At 35.3% G+C, this 17,942-nt stretch overlaps 2 protein-coding genes across 3 annotated transcripts; both read left to right on the top strand.

Annotated features, from left to right (window-relative positions):
• Nucleotides 1-359: 359 nt before the first annotated feature.
• On the top strand, nucleotides 360-8,489 carry LOC112514618 (diacylglycerol kinase 1). The gene is made up of 8 exons (XM_025121187.1): nucleotides 360-616; nucleotides 1,507-2,943; nucleotides 3,539-3,905; nucleotides 4,442-4,518; nucleotides 5,467-5,586; nucleotides 6,034-6,198; nucleotides 6,438-6,575; nucleotides 8,208-8,489. Exons 2-8 carry the CDS (start codon nucleotides 1,759-1,761, stop codon nucleotides 8,355-8,357), a joined length of 2,202 nt encoding a protein of 733 aa, XP_024976955.1. The 5' UTR covers nucleotides 360-616; nucleotides 1,507-1,758; the 3' UTR covers nucleotides 8,358-8,489.
• A 4,321-nt stretch (nucleotides 8,490-12,810) lies between these two features.
• Nucleotides 12,811-16,916, top strand: LOC112514320. 2 transcript variants are annotated; one of them, XM_025120729.1, is made up of 3 exons: nucleotides 12,811-13,056; nucleotides 14,347-14,488; nucleotides 15,363-16,916. In XM_025120729.1, exons 2-3 carry the CDS (start codon nucleotides 14,353-14,355, stop codon nucleotides 16,520-16,522), a joined length of 1,296 nt encoding a protein of 431 aa, XP_024976497.1. In that variant the 5' UTR covers nucleotides 12,811-13,056; nucleotides 14,347-14,352; the 3' UTR covers nucleotides 16,523-16,916. The 2 variants fall into 2 exon arrangements, with proteins under 2 accessions (XP_024976497.1, XP_024976498.1); XM_025120730.1 differs by having other exon boundaries at nucleotides 12,818-13,328.
• The last annotated feature ends 1,026 nt before the right edge of the window (nucleotides 16,917-17,942 follow it).

Genomic DNA, 17,942 nt, shown 5'->3' with positions numbered 1-17,942 from the left:
CAAGTGTAACCTATATCATCGTTAAATCTTATCTTATAAAACCAGTGAAACTTCAAAATCGTTAAAATTCATGGCTCCCGCCGCATTGCGCAGATACACAACTAGTATATATAACTGATAAATTTTTGTCGACAGCTAAAACATGTAGCTAAACATAACCATCATAGAATAACCCAAAATGCCACGTGGGTGCCACGAGGTTGTTTCCTGTTCAAAGAAATCGGAAGTGGGACCCACTGCTTTATTTCCAAGGCCACGTCAGCACCTTTATGTCCTTGCCACGTTTTGATCGGGTGATCCCCTGGTCTCGCGCGCACACGAAATTGGAAGGAATCTGAATCTTCTTTTCCCCAAACAACAAAGAGAAAAGAAGCGAAAAATATTTTCGAAAAATTTATGAACATAAATCAGTTGTGTATACATACAGATGATTGTATGTATATCTAGCTAAAAGGCAAAGCTACACAGATCTGGGAATCGGAATATAATCGACCTGTTTGTTGCTTTTTTTGGTTTGCGTGATTCAAGCGACTTGTTTCCGTTTAGGGTTTTTCATCTCCATCCTCTAGTCGAGATCTTTCTTTGTTTATTGGATCATTACAGACGGAAACACTTTGTAAGTATTCATCTTAACGTTTGATTTGATTTGATTTTGATTGGAGGTTTGGTTTATTCTTTTGTCAGTAATATTTTGAATTTGCACTTTTTATCGTTTTTTATGTATGTGGGATTGTGAGTGGGTGTTTTGCTTTGCTTTGATTTCTGGTGGAAATTAGGAAATTCGAACAGCCTGGTAACTGTACTGCATGTGTGTTCTAGTGATGGAAAACCACAAAAAATTGTTTTGGTTCACTTATTGGTGAAAGAATGGGAAATCGAGAATTCTTACCCGTGTCTGGTAGGGTTCTAGACATAACACCGCACCTACTTTTCGGGCGGTAGGGATAATAGGGCAAGTTCTGTTAGAAGATTTCCTGCAATTCTGATGAGCTTCAATTGTGTTACTTGTGTTGGGTTGCTCATGGTTCTTTGTAAAATGTCTATGATGGATAAAAGGCTCTGATTGTGTGGAGGCTGTTAAGTTATGATGGAAAGTTTATTGAAGAGTAGAACGTGCATAGGGTTTACAATTTTTTGGAAGAGCAATTCCTTGCAAGTATCTGAATGACTGAATACAATAGTGAGTTCATATGGAAGTAATTAATATGATATCATACTTTTAACTATGTGTTATATGTATGACAGTTTTGAATCATGAATGAACGGTAAAGGGTTTGTTGGTATTAGCAGCATGCCAAAATTCAATAATCTGGAGTGAGTTATGATTTTGTTGCTGGCAAAATTTGTTGGCGATATATTGGTTGTACACAAATGGAGACATAGTACTTGGTGTCCATGGAGGGGTAGGGTTGTAGAAACACTTATATATCAGCATATAACGTTATTACTGTTGTCAGATTCCCTATCTTTCTGTCCCATACTCACCCAATTTATTTTGTTTTGTAGGTGATAAATTTTTGCTATTCAGTTCTTCCAGGAAAGAAGTGTAGATTTATCTGCATCTAGCTTATGTTTTGAATACCGAGTGTGTTGGAGATTGCAGGAGGATCTGAAAATGTTTTAAACTAATCTTTACATATCATGGAAACTCTTATCAAATGCATGATGACGGTGAATGTCATCATGACTTATGTGAGGTGTGCTTGAATGAGAGCATGAGTTGGAACCTGTAGAATGCAGAATACCAGAAATTAGAGAATGGATGATTACAGACTACCTGAGATTTTGCCTCCTGCGTGGATAAACAAGAATCCATCTGAATTGGCAGAATCACACGTCTTCATCATCTCTTGCTTTGTTGCTGGAATTATTGGTATCGTGACTATTGTGTATACTGCTTTCCAATGGAGAAGAAACATCAGTCTTAGTTTGATGAAAGCTACTGCAAAGCAAAAAAAGGATCCAAAATCGAGAAGCAAGGTACCCCTAGCTGCTCATACTTGGTATTTGGAGTCTGGATCTCGTGGGAAAAGCTTAAACTGCTGCGTGTGCTTAAAGTCAGTGTCATCCTCTCAGACACTTGGGCCCATGGTGGCTTCAGATAGCTTTATTCACCGTTGTAGAATATGTGGTGCTGCGGCACACCTCAGCTGTTCCTCAAAGGCTCACAGAGATTGCAAATGTGTCTCTATGGTTGGCTCTACTCGTGTTTTGCATCTTTGGGCTATCAGGTGGACTGAGGTGGTAGATCAACCTGATGAAATATCTTTCTGCAGCCACTGTGAAGAGCCCTGTAGTGCCTCTTTTCTCGGGGGATCACCAATATGGTGTTGCTTATGGTGTCAACGCTTGGTTCATGTTGACTGTCATAGTAGCCTGTATAGTGAAACAGGTGATGTTTGTGATTTGGGTCCTTTTAGAAGGTTGATCTTGTCACCTCTTCAAGTTAAGGAACTGAGACGGTCTTCATCAGGTGGAATCTTGAGTTCCATCACCTTTGGAGCTAATGAGATTGCATCTACTGTACGTGCGAGTATTAGAAATCAAAGTAAGAAAACCAAGCAAGGAAACCAAGTTCCCGTGGATAATAGTAATGGTAGCATAGAGGAATCTTCTACAGAAAGTACACCAGACACTAATTTGGTGAATGATGCCTCAAATAAAACACAAGAAAACTACAATGGGAACACAAACGCAGATGGTACAAGTCAACACCAAGATGGTGATGTAGTCAAGAAGTTAGGTCGAAAGCTGAGTTTTAAGAGAAGCTTATCAAATATTCAGAGAGATGAGTCACATATAGCAGGAATGAAGCAGAAATATGAGTTGACTGATTTGGGCCCAGACGCAAGGCCTCTTTTAGTCTTCATTAACAAGAAGAGTGGTGCTCAACGAGGCGATTCACTCAGGCTACGGATGAATATCCTCCTAAACCCTGTTCAGGTCAGTGCATTATAAGGTTTCAGAATACTTATGGGACGTTGGTTTCATGAACGTTTTCCTTGCTCCGCAATTTAATTTTGCTGGTAGTTTATCCGTTCTGCAACTGCTGATTTGAACAAAAGGAGTCCATTTGGCTGTTTATATTGGAGAGAGAGATAATGCATTAAAGTGGAACTGTAATATTCTTGGGGATTAGCCAATTAGGTGTTCTCCATGAGCTCAAAATTATCTCTAAAGAGATAACTCATGTGCCTATCTTTTGCATAGATTCAACTTATATTGTTGTTTTCATTTTATGAGAAATATAAATAAGCCCTGGTTATAATCTCTTGGAATCTAATGCTGCTAGTTAATGAGAAAAGAGGATGTGAAAATGCATACGGGAATACCAAAGTCGTGCCATATATTCTGTTAGAAGCCAACTTTAGTGTGGTTAGTGTAGTTACTTGCTCATCATGAAAATGATAGCTGCATAGGTTATACATGTGCCTGTAATAAACAAGATGTATGTTGTTATCAGCATAATAATTGGCTTTCTGATTTTTCTGATAAATGTATTCTGCCTTTTAATCAGATTCGCTCTAATGTCTTTTAGGTTTTCGAGTTGAGCTCAACGGAGGGGCCAGAAGTTGGTCTTTATCTATTTAGAAAAGTACCCCATTTCAGAATTCTTATATGTGGAGGGGATGGAACTGTTGGATGGGTATTGGATGCCATTGAAAAGCAAAATTTTGWKTCTCCTCCTCCRGTYGCYATTCTACCTGCCGGAACTGGAAATGACTTGGCGAGGGTTTTAGGTTGGGGAGGTGGTTTGGGATCAGTAGAGAGACAGGGAGGCCTCTGCACGATGCTGCAAGACATAGAGCATGCTGCTGTAACCATTCTTGATCGTTGGAAGATTTCTATAACAAACCAGAAGGGAAAACAGCTTCGTTCCCCAAAATTTATGAATAACTATCTTGGTATGTGACATCTTTTAAACATCCTATCCATGTTTGATTTCCTAAGCATTGTCATAGGGTTGCATGGGCATTCTGATTTCTTTTAATGTGTATTAAGTTGCACTGCTTGATACCAACAAAAAAGTTTGACTGGTTGGAAATTTGATATTGAAGCTGTCATACGTGTATAAGCTTTCTTGACGGGTCTCCTCATCTTCTGTGACTGGTGGTTGCTAACTTGAGCATCAATCTTTCCTTGTGTACTTTCAATTTTTTGTTGAAAGAAGACCATGTTGGTTGATGTGAGAATCACACTCTTACTGCTCTTGTGGGAAGAATGGAAAAGCTGGAATTCTGAAAGAAAGCAGTTCATTAATTTTCATGACACTGAAATGCACTCGTTATGCATAGAGTGTGTTGAAGGCCTCTCTGCACACAGCTTGGCCCCCTTCTCCCCAAAAGGACTTCTTTTTTCTGCACTTCCTTCTTGTACCTCATTCTGTTATTGTCATTGATGTTAATCATTAGTAGGATGGACATAAAACATGTCAATGCAGGGGTAGGATGTGATGCAAAGGTTGCTCTAGAAATTCACAATCTGAGGGAGGAGAATCCAGAGAAATTCTATAATCAGGTATGCATGGTTTGTTTGGTTTTACCCTCTTGAATGCTTATTGAGGCTTGAGAGGTGCATTTATGTCCGATAGAAGGAAAGTAAAACAAACTGGCCAAGATATCTGGTAACATTGCCCGGAATAATTGCTCAAAAGATACTAAGGGGGTGTTTGGTTTGATGGAATGGTTTTGAGGGATTTGGATTTTGGGGAAGGATTTGGAATTGTAGGGATATGGATTTGGAAGGATTTGAAATCTTTGGTGCGTTTGGTTTGTAGGATTTGGAATGGAATTGAATTCCTTTGTTTGTAAATATTTTATAAAAACAAAAATGCAAATAATTATAAAAATTATTAAATGTATCTTTTTATCTATTGATTATTACAAAACAAGTGTTTTAGACATATTTTAAAACATTATTATATATAAATCCTACGAAATCCCATGAAATACCACCCACACCCATGGGATTTCAAAATCCTATGTTTGTGGGATTTCAAATCCATGAAATTCTTCAAATCAAACATGGGATTGGATTGGATTGGATTGGAATTCAATTCCAAATCCCTTCAAATCCTACAAATCATATGGGACCTTAGGAAACATCCAGGTAGCAACCATATATAGGGAAATGTGTCGAACCTTATTGGTTGAACTAATATGTCATTCACGTTGGGTCTCATACACACACGCAACATGTAGATAGCACAATCAAGTGTTTCTTTGATGTGGATCATGCCATCTTGATTTATGATCAAGACTGATTTGCGTCTTTCTCTTGTTCGTTATTTTAATCACAGAATTTATTAAGAATATGGTCTGCATTAAAGTATAATGTGCTAATGTTACATCGTCTTACTCCCCAAAAGAGCACCCAATAGGCCAATTTAAGTGGCAATTGATCACATTTCTGTTCCTGTGCTTAATTATCTTCGTGAAGCTGAATTTAGTTGGTGTATGATTGCAGTTTATGAATAAGGTTTTGTATGCCAGAGAAGGTGCTAGGACCATCATGGATAGAACATTTGCAGATTATCCTTGGCAAGTTAAAGTGGAGGTAGATGGTGTTGATGTTGAGGTCCCTGAGGTTAGTTCAACGGTTTTCATTCGAGAAAAACACAACATCTAACAAATTCTTATTTTATGATTTATAGTGTTCATTTTCTTTATTTACATTTCTATTTTTCTTCATACAGTTCTTATTTATAATAATGTATTTTTAGTGCATCATGCATATTTGTTCTTTTATGCCCCCGTTTCTATAATACTGCACATTTCTATCTTCATAGAGGTTGTGTCAATTGTTGGTTCTTGCATAAAACTTGCTGAGTGATCTGGCAATTGCTGACCTTATTGCTTTTGCAGAGACTACTGATATGCCCCTTTTCTCTTATTCATAAATGGATATAATTTTTTCGTGTCATTACTCTGAATATCTTATTTGTGGATCGACCTTTTATTTATTTATTCAAGTCATTTTGGTTTTTTGTAACTTGTACTGAACATTGATGTATTTATTGTTTACATTTTTCAGGATGCTGAGGGTGTTCTTGTTGCTAATATTGGCAGCTATATGGGTGGTGTAGACTTGTGGCAGAATGAAGATGATAACTACGATAATTTTGATCCTCAATCTATGCATGATAAGACACTGGAGGTTGTGAGCATATCAGGGACCTGGCATCTTGGAAAACTTCAGGTAACATCACCTCACAATCACAGTTTATTATTACATTAACTCGCTTCCTTCCATTTTCACAACGCTCTCTGTTTCACCTGCGAGAACTCCGTTTAGAGTAGGTGTGACTTGCAAACCCCTCCTCCCTCCCCTCCCTAGAAAGAAAGAAAGAAATAAGAATAAAGAAAAAATTTCAGCGAAGAAGAAAGTCTTTTTTTCTTCCGTTTGAACCTAATGAGGAAGTATTACCCATGTCCCAGGTGGGGCTTTCCCGAGCTCGAAGGCTTGCACAAGGGCAGACGATTAAAATTCAGCTTCTTGCTCCATTGCCTGTTCAAATAGACGGTGAACCATGGATGCAGTCACCATGCACGTTAACCATTTCACATCATGGCCAGGTTCTCTCTCTCTCTCTATATATATAGATATACACACACACATAATGCTGATATAGTTCTCCTATAGTTTTCTCTCATATCGACTCTTCTGACCCGTACTATCCATTAAATCCATCCGCACCCAGATCACCTTCGAGTCGATGTTTTCTGTTTAACTCTTGGGGTAAATTGCATTAGAAAATAATGTACTTCTAATTCCAGTTTTAGGTAATGTACTTTTAGAACATTCATTTTGGTATCTGAGATAGAAACTTTCAAGCATTTAAGTACCTGGATGACCTCTTTAACCATTAACAGGTTACCATGCTGACATGGCAAATGAGGTGGCATATATGTCACTGTTATTTGCTCATTTGGCAAATGATGTGGGTTTTTTATGTTAAATTAATTTTAAAATAATAAAGGGTTTAAGAATTTTTTCTAATAAAAGAAAACCAAAAAAACCCTAGTCCATTGTTATCTCTCCTACCTGTGGTCTACTTCCACAATGCATTCATCATACATTTATCTCAACCCCACATCTTCGCCTCTCAATGCATGAGTCCAGGTCGTGTTGGGGTGGGGGACGATACCTACCTCACTCCCTCTAAACTTTACCCAGTTTTAAAAACCAGAACCCTCTTCCTCTAAAATGTCTTGCTAGTCAAGTTAGAGCAATAAGAAACAAGTGAAAAAAACTAGTTTATCGAAAAAAGCTCAAAAGTCTGTTCGAGATCGCAAGAGATTTTCATGGGTGAGGGGGCTGTATTTTGAATCAATGTGGAAGGGGAAGGGGGCAGTGTGGGTAAGGAAGATAAGTAGGTAACCATGGATTAGGGTATTTTGGTAATGTTTTTATTAAAAAATTCTGAATAAAAGTAATAATTATTATTTTATAATTACTTTTATATAAAAATTCACATCATTTGCCATGTCAGCAAATAATATTGACTTGTATGCCACCTCATTTGCCATGTCAGCATGATGACCTGTTAATGGTTAAACAAGTCACCTAGGTTCAGGTACCAAAATGAATGTTTTAAAAGTACGTTATCCAAAATCGGAATTAGGATAACATATGTTACCTTTTAATGCAATTTACCCCAACCTTAATCTTATTTTTCTCCATCTAAACACACTGAAAGAATGCGAAACGGGACATTATATTTTTTTTAAAAACAACCATGTCTCATTATGTTAGTAGGTTTTGTGGTACCCACTCTTATGAATTATGATGATAGTGGTTAGCGTAATTTTGATCCCTTGAAGGGCTATTTTCGGTACCCTAGATCAATTCAAGATCCAACCATCTAAACACACTGAAAGAATTATATGGACGGGCAAAGGTGAAGTAGGCTGGTGAAAGAATTTTGTGTTTTAGGGTTTTTAATTTGATGAGTAGTTTAGTAATTTTTTTAATCACGTCCCATCTCCCAGATTTTCATTCCACCTATATTGACGGGACAAGAGAAATGCAATTTTGTCCCACCTTGTCCTGCGCCAGTCTAATTTCACACCAATCGTGGGAAATAAGTTTTTGTCCTGGTACAATCCCGCATACCAAACATATGGTATGTGGATATGAATGTTTTGTTTTAATTAGCGTTGGCTGATCGACCGACCATTTGTTTTGTTGGGTTTGGTATTGGATAGGCTTTCATGCTGAAAAGGGCGGTGGAAGAACCTCTCGGGCATGCATCAGCGATAGTGGCGGATGTGTTGGCGCATGCAGAAACGAATCACGTGATAACCGCATCTCAGAAACGAACCCTTCTTCAGGAAATGGCACTGAAACTATCGTAAAGAATACGAGCATTACATGTAGCAGGTGGTATATCTATTAGAGCTGTTATCCTCTCATGTGTCATATGTGTTTTTTTTCTTGTATACGAATCTCTGAAATAAATATAAGAACCCAAAAAGATTTTGCCTAAACTCAACCCAACTCAATGATTTTGTGTAAGATACCACCAAAGCCAGATAGAACCCCATTTTGGTGCTTGTTGGAACCATGAATTGAAACTGGTGTACAAGTTCGTAGTGGGTGGTGGGTGTGGTTGCGGCTCATGGTGGTTAGATGATGGTTGGTGAGTATTGAGGGTTAGTTTACCAAACGCTTACCGGGTGGGATTTAGGGGCTGTTTACCCAAACGCTTACACGGTAAGCATTTACGGGTAAGAGTCGATACTCTACACTCTAATTTAGTTTATCGGGTAAGATTGTAGTCCATCAAAACGGGATCGTATTCAACAAGTTATCCTGTAAGCGCTTACAGGGTAAGAGTTGTCATCTCATGTACCGGGCTAGACTTTCCATTCTTATCATTGCTCTTACCGGGTAAGATTCTCGGCCCTTGACATGTTTATCCCATAAAGTAAACGGCTCCTTTCCTTTTGGATGACCATTGCAATATGCAGGGACTCATAATCTTACTTGGTACGGGTACGTTAATGACAATAATCTTATATGCTAACTGAGGGGAAGAATCTTACCAGGTAATCGTTTAGTGGGTAAAAGAAATTTAACAACAATCCGTTTTGATGGTTGAAAATGATACCTGATAAGGTAAATGATGGTGGTGATCTTTTTGGTTTTGGTAAACGACGCCTAAATAATTCAACTCCTTTCGTACTTGGTAGGGGTCTGCAAAAGGTCATCCGATTCAATTTAAATTGACTGATTCAATTAGAACCGACCGACAATATTTGGATATTCAATTGTAATTGGATCGAATTGGAACCAGACAGTCCAACATCCAATAAAACCGAACCGATTTAATCCAATGACCATCCAATTAATAACTATAATTATTAACATTTTTACAATATTTTTTAGTTGATATTTATGTACATTGTTTTTTTAATAACTTAAGAAAATATATGAATAATTGGTTTAAATAGTGGATTAATTGGTTGAGTATTGGATCAAAAGAGTGGACGAATCCAATTCAATCCAATAGCTAACCAATAGTAACATCCAATGGATGGAACCGATCCGATCCAATCATCCATTGGATTTGGATTGAATTGGATGTCCAATGTTAATCGGATCGGATCGGATCGGACGACAAAATCCAACATCCATTGGTGGATTTTGTAACCGCTCTTGGTTACTCGGAACTAGACCTGGACCATAACCGAGTACAGTCCTAAAAACGTGCGTGCAAATTTGGATTATTATTGAACAAATTATGTGATACATTAAACAATTGTAAGGTCAAAATATTACTTAACGATCGTTACATGATCCAAACCTGTTCTATATAATTTCTTGCGAACCATATCGTTAACGTTAAATGTTTTTAATATAAGAAATATCAATCTATCGATTATATACACAAACACGTGTTGCTTCAATATACATTCTATCGTAATTACATGTGATTGTGTATATGATGTACACAACACAAGACTACGATCATGTATATATTACGTACCAATATTATGATCATGGATATTGTGTATAAGATAAAAAACGGTTCACAATTATATATATGAGTGATAACTCTTATTTTAAGTGATATTTAGGAGCCGTTTACCAAACGCTTATGCGGGTAAGTGCTTACCAAGTCACAATACCTTACCGGATGAATATGGAAATACCAATAATCTTACTTAGTAAGAGCGAAGGTAGAGACCGAGAGTCTTACCCGGGAAGTGAGGGCGACGACTTTTACCACGGTTAACGCTCACCTGGTAAATTGTTTCATACGATTTTGTTTTGGTGGACTAAAATCTTACCTGGTAAGTAAGTGATAGTGTTGAATTTTGCTGGTAAACACTAACCCAAGTAAGCGTTTGGTAAACGACCCCTTACTCTTTGTTAGCAAGTCTTTTTATTCCCTTTTAGTGTGTGTTTTTCTTTTATGTATCTGTGTTTCCTCTTTTTTATCTATTTATTTATTTTCATTTAGATTGAAGATAAAAGTTTGTATTTTGATTAGTGTATGAGTCGTTTTTGGAGCTAAAACACCATGTAGCCTCAATTTCAGCATCGTGGCGAACAACTGCATTGTCAAGAAATATTTTCTGCATATTTTTGTTAACACATTGGTGAAATATGGAAAAGAGCTGGACCAAGGTCAACCCGCTTTTCAGTACTTGTTAATTTTAATTCTCCAATATTCTCTCGACAACAAAAACAATCTTATAAAACCTAACTTTGCATATAAAATTCGTGGAAATACCTGATTCTTAGTAGACCAGTCCCTGTAGAAAACGATCTTTGGTATTTACCATTGTATTACTTGAAAAAGCGAACTCAATAGTGGTGTACGCTTGCACCATTATTATGCCACGGTTTACGTGCGTTATTTTTACTATCAATGAGTGTAAAAGATTAGAAGTGGTTCTATGATCCATCATGTACACATTCACATGTGATTATGTAGAATATTAAATACCGACGCCATTATGTACACAATCATACATCGTTAGCGTTCATAACTTTATATGATTACATCATTATACATTAAAGAAACACGTGATCGTGTATATACTGATCGTATTGGCATGTGGTCCTGTAGACGATCACATGTGGTTTATATACATATATCAATCATATTTCAAAAGATTAAATCAGAACATCTTCAACAGATTCTCACAAATGAAAAAAATTCTACAAAACACTGTATTCAACTTCAATATAACGTCTGTATTTTAGATATTACACCATTAATTATGTGACACGTTCCTCCCGATTCGATCAACGAGATCAATCGGCTAAAGAGCGGGATTACTAAAATAAATCATACATTAATAGAATATTATTTATTTTTCTTAAATATTCGGTTCGCAGGTTTCTTATTGGTGGAATATAATAAAAATATTATTTTCTCTTTTATGGTAATCATTTTCGAGTTCTTCAAATTCGAAGAATTCTAGACTCTCTCTCCTTATTTTTCTATTTTGGAGAATCTATTAGACTAAAAAAAATCCAAAAACTCTATTTTCTATGTTTTGGAGGATATATTGAAGACGGTTTTAAGGGGGTGTTTGGAATTGCTTATAAAAACAACTTATTGACTTATTCCGGTGTGACATCGGTAATTAACACTTTTGAGTGTTTGGATATACAACTTATATCGGTGCCAAACTAGTAATAAAGAGTTTTTGAAGAAGTTAAACCATTCTAACTTATAATAAGTTGATAATGAATTTTGTAGAAAAACATAAGTTGTTTCAAATGAGCAATCCCAGACACCCCCTTAAATTACGATTGATATGACTCGTTAAATTTATTTTTAAATTACTAGAAGGGTACTCGCGCAATGCAGCGAGATAAATCTCGATTTTAATGTTTAGTTTTTATTCTTTGTCTCTATCGATATAATACGATTTTATGTGGTTTTGAGAAAACGTTAATGTTTTTATTTTTGAATTAAAATATAAATTTGAAGATATCATAACAGTTTGTAAAAAAAAAATCGATAATAGTATCAAATTAACTATTTAATAGTTCTCATTTTTTTTGTGAAACTTCTTTAATTCAATTTTTTATTATTATTTAATTCAGATTTTATAACAAAGTAATTTATTTTTGGTTTAATAATATAGTTTTTTATAAAGACAATAATTAAACATTATGTTAGAACTCAATGATTATCTTAATTATATTTTAGATTTTCTAAATTTAAAATGAATGTTTATCCTGTATTTGATCATTTTTATCATCAGTTAGTTATACGAATTTAAAAATCAAGCTTTAATAAGTTGTATTTATGCAAAATTACTTGTAATATTAAATTTTAAGTAATATGCATAAATAAATAGTACTTTATGCATAAAAAATAGTTTTTAAGAGTTTTTATCAAATACTTTATAATATAGTATAGATTATTAAAATAAAATTCGTAAAATAATTTTAAGACAATAAATTGTTCAAAAATAATTTATATTTCATATTTAAGTAGCAAAAAGTTTGAAAATATTCTTAAATAATAATAATAAAATAAATAACATACCGACAAAAAATAAATAATATTACCAATATTTTAAATGAAAATGCATAATTTTTTATTCTAAAATATAAAAAATATAATTTACACACAGCATTATTTAATAAGACATTGACAACAATCATGCCATGATTAAAAAAATAAATTAAATTTAATTAAAAAAACAAAAATTTAAATTTAATTAAAAAATTATCACACGATTAAAAAAGCAGATATTTTTTAGTTTAAAAAAATAAAAAAAATGAATATTAATTTCCTTAAATATTTATTTTTAGTCATGTGTTACGAAAAACGCTGACCGCCATTTTCCGCACAATTCGTGTCCGACTTTTCATCGATTTCTCTCTTCGCTAACCCTAATCCCTAAATTCCATCTCGATTTACTCGGATAGTCCCGGAATTTTCACCGGTGTTTCGATTTTCTTCTTTGCCTATCGATTGACCTCTTTTTCAACGCCTGCCGTTCCGGAAATCGGTTTCTAGGTTAGGGTTTCGAAATTTTGTTGATTCTTCACCAGATCTGTCAGATCTATCATCAGTTTTAGGTAACTCAATCGATTTGTTCTTGTGGGTGTTTTTCTCTTTGTTGTAATTTTGCAGGTCTTGAGATATTGTTATTATTAGTTTGTTCGATCTAGGGTTTGTGATTCGAATTCTTTCTTCTTGTTCGATTATTGGGGTCTTTGTCTATCCTCAAATTAACTTAAACCGAGGAGATTAATGGTTTCCAATCGGTGCGAAATCGTGAAAGTTTTCAATTTAGGGATCTAGGGTTAGTGTTTCTGAAATAAATTTGGGGATTTTTTATTTATCAACGGTAAATAGTTGATTCTGCTTAGCTATTTACAAATTGAGGGATATTATTAGCTTTATTACGATAAAAAAACTTCCCCTTTTCAATTATATATTTTGGCAATCACCCATACATTTGATTTCTTTCTGGTTTATAGGTTTTAACTGTTCTGGGTTTTCTTGGGTGTTGACTTGCATGTGCCTATTTGAATTCTTACTTGTCAGAGCAACACTTATTACAACTTACCTCTTGAAGAAAGGAGTGCCCATTATTAGTCCTCACAAGCTTATTATAATGCCTCGTGTACCCCCATTAATGTCTTTAGAGGTGGTAATGAATGCCTTTGTGGGAATCTTTTTATTACTAAATTTAGCCAAAAGAATCTTGTTCTTCAATGGGTATCTTCTTGAGGGTTCAAGATTTTCTTATTTCTTGCCACGTCATTGGTCTTTAATGTTCTCAAGAGTGGATATTAATGGAGGAAGTGTGCACTTTCCATTGCAGAATCTACAGTCATATTTTGACTTCTGACTCATCTTTATAAATGAGAGTCCCACTTTGATGTCAAATACTTTTTTTTTATGGAAATAGTAGTGAAATTATGTGTGTTTTCTAGGTTATGAACATGTTTTTAGATCTACTTAGCCAAAAGATGAGTCCATATTTTAGTATTTTCAAGTTCAATTTGGTAAAAAGATTTTACATTTAATACCAAAAATGTGCTACTTGTGGTGTTCTTTATACCGTGTATTGCAAGAATCAAATTATCTTGAAAGTTATAAGTAAATATCTTCAGTTTCTAGTTTAGAGGAATCTTAAGATGGGATCGATCTTTATTGGGGTTTATAGTTTGTTATCATGTTCCATGTATAAGACGGGTTTCCACAGATTCATATAAATTTGAATTTGAAAATGGCCTTTTTACGGTTTACCACAAAGGGCAAAACATGTGTAGTAAGTTGCAATAATTTAGAAGGCATCCTTGATAATTGATTGTGTTAAGGGGAAGGGAAGTTTAATAACTTTGAACTTCATCTTGCAGTTAAAAATGGTGCAGAAACGTCAATTGGCTGAAGAGGAGTATGATGCTTCACCCAAGCACTTGAAATTGGAAAATAGTTGCCAATTAGTTTCATGTTTGGAATTTCCTTCAAAAGACGGCCCCGTAAAATCTTGCATTTCAGGTGTGTTGGGGAGAGCTAATTAAGATTTGCTTGTTTTGTATAATGCTTTGGCTGCTATTGATATAAACCAGAGCTTAAGCTTCTTGACACATATGCCATAATATGCATCTCTGTTTATGCTTCCAATGGGATATATCAAAGTTTGATAGTCTTTTTGGTGGGGATATCAACTTTAAAACTGTTTTTCGTTTTTCTTCAACCGAAGCTCTATTGAACCTCATGTTTCTGGAGGTGTTTTAATGTGGGTCATCAGAGCATCTCCAACAACTATACTATATTTTCTCTAAAATAGAGTATTAAAAGTCAAATCTCTAAAAAAAGATAGCATAGGTGTTGGAGCAAACAAATTGTCAAAATCCCTCTTTTCTCTGTTTTAGTATAGCTGTTGGAGATGCTCTCAATGGATGATCTTTAGTAAAAGTTGGAAGACTGATGGTCACAACTTATTTTTAGGACCAAAGAAACAAAGTGCATGTTATCTGCTTTGATGTTAAACCAAACCAAAGTAGGGTCTTGGGGGTAAGATGTACATAAACCTGACCTCTACACTGAAGAGTAGAGCGTTTGTTTCTATGAAGACCCCCGGCTTGTAGAGCATTTGTTTCTATGAAGACCCCCCGGCTTGTGAAAAGTGTGAAAGGGAGAAATATGGATGTGCTAAAATTTGAAAAAGCTAGATATGAGTAAACAATAACGGAACAATTATACAAATAGAAAGAGAGAAACACAGAAATGCCAAAATTTGAATAACTTGATATGATGAGTCGATAGCAATATAAATAGATACGGGTATACAAAAGACATAACTAAGGTGTGGAAACTACTTCTTTTTGTTTTCCTGTTTTGGTCATCGACTCATGCTATGATATGATAGGCATATCTGAGGACCCTTTCATGGAAGAAACTTCTGAAAGTGAACGTCGATTTGAAAGTGGCAAGATCTTGGATCTTCCAGTGTGCACCGAGAAGGATGTTGGGTATTCTCATCTCCTACGATTTCCTCCTCTAAAAGAAGTCCCCATTGGACCCGAATATCAAGCCGTTATTCCAGAATGGTGTGGATATGATGCCAACAACATCTCTTTTCGGTCTGGTTCCTCCAAAACATCTGCTTTTTGTCAGACTTCAGAAGCAAACTCCATCTATGATGAGAATAAGTTTATGGGGTCTTGTATCGTTTCAATTCACGAAACGGATGGAACTGTTTGCAATGATGATGCGGTTGGAAGAGGAAGAACCGGCTGTTGTTGTGAAGACCCTGATTCTCTTAGATGTGTTCGACAACACATCAGAGAAGCAAGAGAGAAGATTAGGAGAAACATTGGGCACGAACGATTCTTGGAGCTCGGGTTTTGTAGCATGGGGGATGTTGTGGCATGCAAATGGACCGAAGAGGATGAACAGTTGTTTCACGAGGTTGTGTACTCTAATCCTGTATCTTTAGGGAAAAACTTCTGGGTCCATCTCGCAGAAGCGTTCCCTTCACGAACCAATCAAGAGATTGTTAGCTATTATTTCAATGTATTTGTGCTGCAAAGAAGGGCAGAACAGAACAGATGTGATCCAATGAATGCTGACAGTGATGACGATGAGTGGCAGGGAAGTGATCAAGATGAGAATTTGTGTCGGGATGAGATTGAAAAATATGGTTTTAGTATCGGAAATCCAGTTTTTGATTATAATGAGGATATGGGATTTCTTCATGGGTTTAGGGGAAGTATAAACTTCTCCGAAACACAAGCATCCATGGTGGACGAAAATGGAGGAGATTGTGATTTTCAAGACGACTCCTGCACGTCGTCTGATACGGGTGTAGAACCAGAAGCGAGTGAAGTTAAGGTCGATTGTGGTAAATTGTGGAGCAACCGCGACTTCATTCTCGAGCCATTGGATTCCAAAGCGTGGGACGTGGGGTGTTTTTCCTTCCCAAGAAATAAGACTGATTTCTTGTCGACTGGCAGCATGATTGAGGAAGTCTTTGGAGTCGAGTCCTGGAATATAACGGTCAAAGATAACAAGAAAGGGTCGAGCTAGTAGAGTTCGGTCTTCATGGATGGCAACCCGATTCTTGCGGTTCGACACCCATGCAAGTTCTTGATGTCTTCTCTTGTATATTGTTTAGCAGTTGGTCAGGATTAGTAGGTATTTATCATAAAGGTCATAAAGGTTTGACTGTCTGTCTTCATCCCTTTGAAAAATCTTGGGATGCAATTCTAGTATATAAGTAGCTTTTGGTCAATTGTACCCAGAAAAAAGAAGTGGAAAAAAGCAAGAAAAAAATAGAGAAAAATGAGGGAGAAAAGTAAAGATTTGTGGTGTATTGGATTCTGTTGTAATTAGAGGCAAGTATGATGTTAGTTTTGTGGTGTTGTTTGATTCAACTGTGTGTCTTCTTTTTTGCTTTCATTAATTGGTCAAGTTCATGCCACTAGTTGTATCTCCATTGCATTAATGAGGTGTTATGTTTTTGGTTTGATAGAGAGATAGGTTTATACGAGAACAATAACCAAATAAGAGAACGAAAAACGGTCGAATCACATGTGTTTTATAAAGTTGTGGGCCAAGTTGTCCGAGTGCCCTTACGCTGTTAAAATCACATGTGATTCATAAAGTCGCTGGCGACGTTGTCCGAGTATTCTTACGCTGACCGTTAGTGTACAATCATATGTGATTTTGTCAAATGATTTTGCCATTTCCGTATTTTCATAAAGTCACGGGACACCTTTATCATTAGATGAAGTAATTATATCATTAAGACATCGTATAATTTTATCATTTTAATACATTTTTTAATCTTTTTTATATGAAATGATATAATTCGATCTTATCGGTGGGAATGAATACAAGATTATTTATTAATTCACTTTAAATTTTAGAGAATTCATTAAAGAGTAAATTATGTTTTAAGTCCCTATGATTTGTTAAAAATTGTAATTTTTGTCCTCGTGGTTTAGATATTGTGCCTTTATTCCTATAGTATATAAATTACTGATATTTTCGTCCTTATGATTTATAATTTATTGTTGTTTCAGTCCTTATGGTTTATAATTCTTTACTATTTTGGTCTCTTGTACTAAAAAAATGTGAGAATTAATTTAGGGTCGAAAATAACAATAAATTACAAATTATAAGGACAAAAATTGTAATTTTTAAACTATAGGGACAAAAATCGAAAATTTTAACAAACTATAGAGACGGAAAATGTTATTTACTCTTAATAGAGAATAACATAAAAAAAGTCTCTAATTTGAGATGCTTAAATACGTTTCGATATTAAATGGTAATATAACAATAAACACTATTATTTACATTTATTAGTATTAATGTAAAAAAATAAGAGCAATAATCTATGACAGAAACTCTTAAAAATCATTTTTTATCAACGAAGTATTGTTTATTGATGCATATTACTTAAAATTTAAGATTACAAGTAATTTGTGTATAAATACAACTT

This window comes from Cynara cardunculus, assembly GCF_001531365.2.
Source record: "Cynara cardunculus var. scolymus isolate 2C chromosome LG 6, CcrdV1, whole genome shotgun sequence".
NCBI classification, from domain to species: Eukaryota; Viridiplantae; Streptophyta; class Magnoliopsida; order Asterales; family Asteraceae; genus Cynara; species Cynara cardunculus.
This window is presented reverse-complemented; position numbering and strand designations above follow the sequence as displayed.